Genomic DNA, 9,087 nt, shown 5'->3' with positions numbered 1-9,087 from the left:
TCTCTGTAATAACCAGGGTATAAAGGTTGACAAAGCTAATCTAAGCTTAACACATTACATGCAACTTTCCACACTAAATTGTATTTGGGATATATATTTTAATATTTGCCACTTTTTCTGTTTTTCATATACATATAAAAAACAATCTGGTGATATCACATTAAATTCCAAAGAATTCCAAAAAGTGTAAGAGACTGAGGTTATTAGTCTGTATCTTTGTAAATAAAAATATCATAAGCATTGTAAAAATTTAGTAACATCACTGAAAATGGAATCTGAGCCTTTGGGGTTAATTGTTTATTAATGACAGTATTGGTTACCTGTTTCCAAAGTTATTTCATTTGATCCAGATCTGTTGCCTGATAACTCATCTTAAAAAAAGACATCTTCAGTATTGAAAAATCAGGACTGCCACCGGGCCTAATAAATGCTTAACTAACATAAACATACAAAAAGTTTAATGACTAATGTTAAATATTGATCAGCAACAATAAAAAAAATAACTCCTGAAAATTCATACAACTAGAAAATTGTGTTGTGTGTCCTAGAACTGAATGCATTTTGCATAATTTCATATTGACACTGTCTACATATGATAAAAAAAAATACACAAGGTTTTACAAGACTTGAGGAATCTGTAAAATTAACATTTGAGGAAGCTTTCATTAGTTCAAAATCTGGCTAATGACATTCACTTCCACTATCCACAGGTAGGTCTTGGAATTTATTTCCATCCACATGTAGCAAATGGCATTAATTTCCTTTATGCAAATTAAGGCAAAAGGATAGCATTTTCCTCTATTTGATATCCAAAACTGAATATCAGTGGATCTCTACAATCTCAAGGGATGATTAAGCAACCACTTCTCATTAGCAAGGATTTATTCTAGTTTAGTCAGTAGCAAGGATTCATTCTAGTTCAGGACCTTGCAGAAGACCCACTGTTAGTTAGTTAGTTATAAATGATTTGTTTAACCAGACCTCTGAACTCTTTTAGGCTTCTTCTCGGGCTGGGAAAAAAAGGGGAGAAAGAGTACATAAAAAATTAAGCAGTTAAATAAATAAATAAATAAATAACAAAAAGAGGGGGAATTAAAAAAAAAAAAAAAGAGGAAAAGAAAAAAAAATGGAGGGAAAAAAGGGGGAAGATTATATTTTACTTATCAATTTAATTTTGATACACTGACCATAGCTAGTTATTATTTTCCAGTGACACTGGAGTCACCTATATTATGAGACATGTCCATGAGTTCTAGAAATACTAACAGGATAAGACATTGTGCTTATTTTCCTACATCAATATAGGTGGACGAAGACCAGTAGGAGAGACCACAAAATCAAAAATAACTTTGACCAGATAGGAATCCAGGCAGAGTGCACACGCAAGAAGACTAGAGAGAATTCATTTCACATATGACCATATAGAGAGGAAAATCTGATATAAAAATGGTGTTGCACGGAAACCCTACCCTAAATGTTGTCCAAAGAGAGGAGGCAGTTATTTCAACAATATTACCACAAGTGGTATTTTTAGCAGAGGCAGTCAGCTCGGCAATCTTGCTCTTAAGTGGCACGTTTAGTAGAGTGGCAGTCATCTCGGCAATCTTGCTGTAACTGGTATCTTAAGCAGCCATTTGTGAAACTGTCAAATTTTAGAATGTATGGAGAACTTTTCTACTTGAAATGTAGACTAATATACTTCAGTCAAGACAGCCTATGGATCTAGGGAGTTGGGCAATATACTGTAGAGGCAAATGGTAGCATGCCCAAGTGTAATACATTCTTATACGGAGTGTGATTAATGTTGCAATGGTCCCATAAGTCGCCTGATACTAAAATTACATTCACGTTAATGTGACAAGTTAATTATTCTTATTGAAAAATTAAGCTACACTCATGCAGAGAAAACATGTTTAATAGCATGCTCAGCTGCACAAGTCTAATTTTCCTTTGCATGATAGGAGGCATGAAATTAGAATAGTTCTGCAACAACGAAAATGTACTAGCAAGTCTGTTACGATGAATGTCACAAAGTTCATGTCAAACAATGAAGAAATATAACCTATATCTACCTAATCTCTTGTGGAAACTAGCCATCCTGAAAGAACAAGTGGTGTAATGCCCAAGCACATCCAAGCAGTTTGGAGTTACTGTAACAGACCCTCGCAGGACCTGTTTCACCTTAATGTTGTGAAGATCTTTTCAGCTTTGGGTAATTTGTGAAATTTTCCATACCAAGTCAGTCCAGAGGGACCTTAAACCTGCACCTCTCTTGTGTACAGAAAGGCCAATGGAAAATTGCCACAAGAAGCTAATTACAATAAAATATGCTGTTATCCTTTCAGGCCACCATTCTATTGTTGCGATTCTGGCCATGGACAAATAAAACTAGTCCTAGACCAGAAAACCCATGAGGAGTATGTAAAAATATTGAATGACCAACTGAATATCTAAGGCATGAGGGTTTTTTAATAAACGTGGCTTTCATAATAAAGTCCATATAGTTAAGCTAAAGAGTACTGTATATCAAAAGAAAAGGTAGTCCTAATGAATATGCAAGGCTAAAAAAATATTCAGTCCAAGTTGATGATTATCTAAAACTTGTAACTGCAAAGCTAATCATTTTTGCTGCGCAGATGACGAAATGATGTGAAAATAGTGATAAACTGTTGTCTCAAAGAAAATTATTTTAGCAAAGATCCATGAGAGCTCAACCGAGCAATGGGAACCCAACAGCCATGGCTATCTGTCCATCCTTAGTGCTGGTCCATTCTTTGGCTCTGAATACAGTAAACAGGATGGTTACCCCTAAAAAACAAATCTGGATCTTTACCTCATTTCTGGGAGCAAGCACATTAGTTGTTAAAACGATATTAATTATTAATTAATAGCCAAAGCCATAGTTCACAAAACTACAGTTTCTTGAGTAAGTACTTTTACATGACTCTAGACCAGTAATTAAATATCTTTTCAGAAAAACCTGTGGACCACAAAACCATCTATACTTGCACAGACACACACTGAGCATCTACCTAATGGATTTATGCACACTGTTAAGTAGGCTTAAAAGCATTTCTAATTTTTATGAAAGCACTTCTAAGCAGGCTTCTAAATTTCCATCTGTCATGGCTAAAAGAAACTGTATTTTTACTTATGCTGAGCAGCACCAAATCATTCACTTATTAAGTTCTCCATTTTCACTTCTAACTAAACAAATCACAGTTGAAGTAGCATGAAGTTTTAATAAAAACTTATTTCATTGCCAGAGTCTGCATATCAGAATAAATTCCATTATTATTATTATTGCCAATTCCATAAATGCTTGTATTTCTCAAAATCTAGCCGTACATTTTGCAGTTCAGTAGCCTTAAATGTCAGGAAATCTATGATTCTAGTTTCCCTGAATACTAAAATTTTACTATGCAGTTAATCTTCATCCCTCTTTATTTATATTGCTATTATACACTTTAATGAGAAAGATTTATCTAAATTAATGTGGACACTGAAATTTATATAGACAATACAGCAAAATTTTAGTATACTGTATCAATGTAGTTTACTTAGCAAATTTTAGTATATCAATGTAGTTTACAGGAAGTACAGATTTTAAAATATACTTCCTGTAAACTACACATATACTAAAATTGAGGAATTGCATTTTAAATGTAATCAAAATGCAACAACAAACCACTGTCATTGATTCTGTTTAAACTTTAAATTGATGACATACTGTACTGTATTTCCAAACTGAGGTTATCTAATTTTTTTGTATATTTTACTACAAACATCACCAACAAAAATAAGTTTTTTTAAAGACAAGAGTTGCATTCTCATATGATAAACAAAGCTCTGCTAATGTGAAATACGAGATGGTATTTTTATGTAAAAGTTAAAGGAACATATCACCTGTGTATGGTCAACACTCATAAAATTACCAATTGACTGCACATACTTACTATGCATACAAATCACAATCTACAGTATACAAAAAGTCTGTAGAGAACTTCATCCATATTTTTACTGTATATTAAAGCTACAATTACTATATTATATTTTACCAAATTTAGTGCTCACACTGCTGTGACTTCTAGTTTAGTTATTGCCTTAAGTACCTGAATGAGAATATTAACAAAACTTAATCATCTCAAGTTTTGTACTGAAAGTGTTGCTAATCATCATTCACCACATACACTTTAGGCTGTGAAAATATCCTTAGGCCATCCTCAATTTGCATTAGTTTCTCTTCCAGATCATGTCGTTTCTTTTTCACTCGTAAAGTATCCTGAGCAACAGGCAAAGTAGACAACTCTCTCATGACTTCAGCCTGACCTGAAATAAATATTTTAACTGCTATAGAAACTTCCAGCAACTGAAGACCTGAAAGAAATGGTTTACTCCAGTGAAGCTACTACTGATAGAGATGCCCAAAAAGCCTCTCGAGTTTCTTTGGAGACTAAAAATGCAAGAAATTAAGTAATGAAATAAAAATACTAGTTAAAATGTTTAGTGCTAGTATATACAGTACTACAATGCATGTAATAAAAAATTTTTGCGATTGGGAATGGTTTCCAAGTCTTTCTTCAATAATCTTATTCCCGTAAAGGGGATAGTGCCATCAGTACACCTCATGTGGTGCAGCTTAGGCATTATTTAAGTTTTTTTTTATTTTGCAGTGTCCCTTCTGCCCTAGCTGCAACCCCTTTCATTCCTTTTACTGTACCTCTGTTCATAGTAGCTTTCTTCCATCTTACTTTTCCCCCTCTCCTAATAATTATTTCATAGTGCAAGTGCGAGGTTTGCTTCCGTTACACAGTTAAAACCTCCTTTACTCTCGGTTTCCTTTTCAGTGCTGAATGACCTAATAGGTCCGAGCGCTTGGCCTTTGACCTAAATTTTATATTACAATTCTGATAATTTTATTTTTATGATTCCAGGTATTACCACGCAACAAAAACCCTCTAAGGACCATGGACACATTCATATTTTGAGCACAGATTCTAGCAGAAATCATATACCCACAACTTAAAAAGAATACCAAGGAGAAATTCCCAAGATTTTAAAGCGTAAGAAGTTGGACATGGGCGATACTGTATAAGAAGAGAGTGCTCATGAAAGCAAATAGCCTACTAGTGATGAAGATTGTTTAGTTATTAGGTGTATTGGAAAGAAGACAGACTGGTTTAACCAACTTCCTCTCACCAGATCCAAAGTTCTCACTGCCAAGGAAAGGTACCTAACATTTTACTCCATTCACTTTTTGAGCCACTTGATCAATAGATATTGAGCAGTGCATGAAAATCTGTTTGGCTTGTGAATTGAAAATCATTCTGTATGAGCTTTTATTTTATGCTTCCATTCATAATGGCTTGGAATAATAAGATGGGGAGGGTTGTATAATGCATTTCAAGATATTAAGATTAAAGGACCTCTCATGGTGTGTTAATTTTTGTCTTTTGCAAAATAATTTTGATGGTAAATGTGTTCAGGAAAATAAAGACTCTCACTAATTTCCTCAGCACTTCCACAATCCTTCATCTCTACTAGGGCAAAGGTAGTAATTACAGGAGAATGGTCTTTTGTTCTAGTTGGTTCTTAGCTATGTGCAGTATGGGGTCAGTCCTTGATTTAGGTCAATCTCGTTAGGTTGATGTCTTTATAATGAATCCCTTCTCTTGGGCTTAAACTAACCTGCAAACCAATCACTTCAACATCCAATATTGTATCTTAAAATGTTTAAACATGGCAGTCTTTATTAGACATACACAACAAATGGCTCACTTTTTTGTATGCACACTGTTAACAAGTGTGGAGCTTTTCCAGATTGTTTTTCTCATTACAAAATTGCTAAGCTTGCAGATTTATCATTTTCCTGCAATATACTTCTTTCTAATTCCATTCTACGTATTTACCCATTTCACTATCTTTTCCTTAAATTGTGTAACTATCTGTAACTTCATCTCAACAGATCATTTTCACCACCAAGCCAGTTATCTAGGTGGTCTTCTTATTTGAAGAAGTATTTGTTACTACAACACTTTGATTTTGCAGCAGGGTGATTGCAACAGTGTACTTTGGTATTATATGGCATTTGGTAACAGTACAAGTTTGAAAGTTGTTATTGTTATTGCTTGCAAATAATAACTGCAGTGTCTTACTTGTTGTACCATATATATATTTAATGCTTGTAACATTTCAGCTTCACTAAGCACATCTAATGAGGAGTACGCATTTGTTAAACCCCTTTGATGGTGTTGTCCTTTTGTGCTCATAAAAACTGCTTTTCTCTTTATCTTCAGTTACTGAGTGACCTGATGTTTAAAGCTATAAATATGCTGTACTGTTTTTGGCTTTGTAACATGTATCAATAACCTTTCTCTTTTCATTCAGTAATAACATTCCTCTTTCCATTAATATTTCATGATTACTAGTTTTAGTATATATTTTCAATTCAGTGGTGGTTTCGCTGTATATTTTTTTGTACTGTGTATTTCTCATTTCATCATACTGTTTGATTGCAGTCAGGACTGCCCATGAAGAGGTGCAATTTATTACAGTCTAATTTTATCAGGGAACCACATCTGTTGTGGCAAGACTTCCATGAGCAGTCTGCTACCCATGCTCACCAGAGAGATATGTCAAGATTAGTTCTTAACATTGGACATTATTCTAAAATTGTCAGTGTTGCATGCATCAAAATCTTCAGCATCCTTGTGACAGGCCCTCCAGCCTCTCCACTGGTAGTGATGAAGAAACATATCTCCTCGGATGAAATTGCAGTTGAGTGATCAGGTAAAGAGAATACCAAATTGCCATCCAAGCCAGCCGCTATTTGCTGCTCCCAAGAATTTAAATGTATTTACTTGACCTGTCCCACTGGAAGGAACACCTGTTTTCTTCCTTTCATGACCTGATACAGCAAACCTAAAGCAGTTAACTGCTCAGACCTTGTTTCTCCCACAACCACCACCACCAACAATCTTCCCAAGATGAACACATTCAACCACTTTGGAGCATTTTGAGGGAGCGCTGTTCTTCCCCAGTCACCTCTAGAGATTAAGCAGGCCTCTACATTGGTAGCTGCAAAGGAACAATCATCCTCAGATGAGCTTGCAGTCAAGTGGTCTGATGCATCCCGGCCTGCTGCTGTTGAAACAGAGAATTTATAAGTAGCTAATGTCCTGCTTGAAGAAATGCTTGTTTTCTTCCTTGTATGGCAAGGTAGCAAACATGAGGCAGATTACTGTTTAGACCCTATTCCTCCACCACTAAAGTGTAGCGAACAATACTACCGATGCTTGAGGATATTCTAATGTCTAGATAAAGCTGCCAGCAACAGTCTTCCCTGGCAGAACAATAGTGCTAATGCAGAGAATTTTATATGGTAAGTTACACTGTAGTACTTTGAGGGAGCACAGCTCTTCTTTTCACTTCTCTAGATGATGCAGGCATCACCACTAGTAGAAGTGAAGGAACATCCCTCCTCAGACAAGACTGCAGTCAAGTGGTCAGGTACAGACCACACCCACTGCCAGCCAAGCCAGCAACTATGTCAGGTAGGATTACAGTGTAGCAGTCAGGCACAGACCAAATCCCACTACCATACCAGCCAACACTGCACCCGCTACATGCTGTTCCTGAGCATTTAGATGTAGCTACATGTCCTAATTGAAAGACAGCCTCTGTTTTCTTCCTTGAGCAAACTGAAGCAGATGAAATTGTAGAGACCTTGTGAATTCCATCATCCACACCATAGCATATAATGATAAAAACCATACTTGAGGATATTCTACTTTCCAGACCAAGCCACCACCAACAGTCTTCCCCAAATAAAAACACATGAAAATGCAGTACATGTTATGTGATCAGTCATTTTGTAATATTTTAAGATACACCATTCAGGCCCCTGTCACTTCTACAGATGATGCAAGCCTCCATCCACAGTGGTGAAAGAAGGTTCCTTTTGGACAAGACTGCTGTCGTGCAATGAAATACAGCCCACACCCCATTGTCAGCATAGTTAGCAGCTGTAAAAGAGAAGACGAAGCAGTTGAGTGATTAGGTACAAAGCCACTCAATTCCTAGCTGAGTCAGCACCCCTAGAAAGTTGCTATGCAGAAATTTTGCAAGCTATACTGTCAATTCTTAGCCCAGCCAGTAGCAACCCAGCCAGTTACAGTTCCACAAAATTTTGATGTAGATACATATCAGGGGCTTAAAGAGAACCTGTTTTCTTCCTTGAAGTACTTGATTCAGCAAACCTAAGACAGACAATAGTAGAGGCACTGTTCCTTCCAATTCTTCCACCACCATCACATGCAATGATGCAACACATGCTTGAGGATATTCCACTGTCAAACCCAGCTGCCATCAGTATTCTTCCAGCGATGAACAACATTAGTCCATACATTACATTCAACGAGCACTAGAGCCCTTCATGTGTGCCAGATAGTAAGAGGCGATTCATGAAGAGGATGATGATGTTGAAGAATCAAGACCCCTCCAAACAGAAAGTATATGGGCTACAGAAACAATAGGTCATAACAAATAATTATATATACAAAAGAGATTAGAATAACATTGGGATGATAAAATATAGCAAAGTATTCTAACAATGCTAACGGCCTGCTTTTAAGTATGACAGCTCCTGACTATTTAAAAGCCAGGGAGTAGGAGAGACCTCTCAGCTTCATGAGCCTTAACCTTAAATATAGGAAGGTCTTATCAGGACACATACGCCTGTGAAATAACATCCTAGAGCTATAACACAACTGTTGTGCTAAACCAAACAAGAGGACTCATGATAGAATTCAGTTTGATGGCGATATGACCTGCGGGCTCTGTCCTTTCACAGGACACAGAAGATAGTCTTCAGAAAAAGGCAGGGACATGGCAAGAACAGCAAAGTAATCGGAAATATCCATCCCTGTTATACGATGGAGTCTTGGCTACATGTTCTGGGGTAAATGAGACCCGCTGATTACTGTTGGCTCCAATGTAAGTCTGCCTAAAAGGACGTGAATTTCACTGACATGCTCAGAGAATGCAAAGGCATTCAGAAACACATTCTGGGTTTCAAATCCAAAAGAG

At 36.4% G+C, this 9,087-nt stretch overlaps 1 protein-coding gene across 1 annotated transcript in view; it reads right to left on the bottom strand.

Annotated features, from left to right (window-relative positions):
- Positions 1-843: 843 nt before the first annotated feature.
- Positions 844-9,087, bottom strand: part of LOC136847766 (uncharacterized) — a 185,109-nt gene continuing 176,865 nt past the window's right edge. Inside the window, exon 9 of the mRNA XM_067119648.1 lies at positions 844-4,329. Within this exon, the coding sequence (XP_066975749.1) occupies positions 4,169-4,329 (161 nt within the window). The 3' untranslated portion in view covers positions 844-4,168. The remainder of the gene's footprint in view (positions 4,330-9,087) is intronic.

The sequence above is a fragment of the Macrobrachium rosenbergii genome, chromosome 17 (assembly GCF_040412425.1).
Source record: "Macrobrachium rosenbergii isolate ZJJX-2024 chromosome 17, ASM4041242v1, whole genome shotgun sequence".
Taxonomy (NCBI): Eukaryota; Metazoa; Arthropoda; class Malacostraca; order Decapoda; family Palaemonidae; genus Macrobrachium; species Macrobrachium rosenbergii.
The sequence above is the reverse complement of the archived record's forward strand: the minus strand, read 5'-3'. Positions and strand labels throughout refer to the sequence as shown.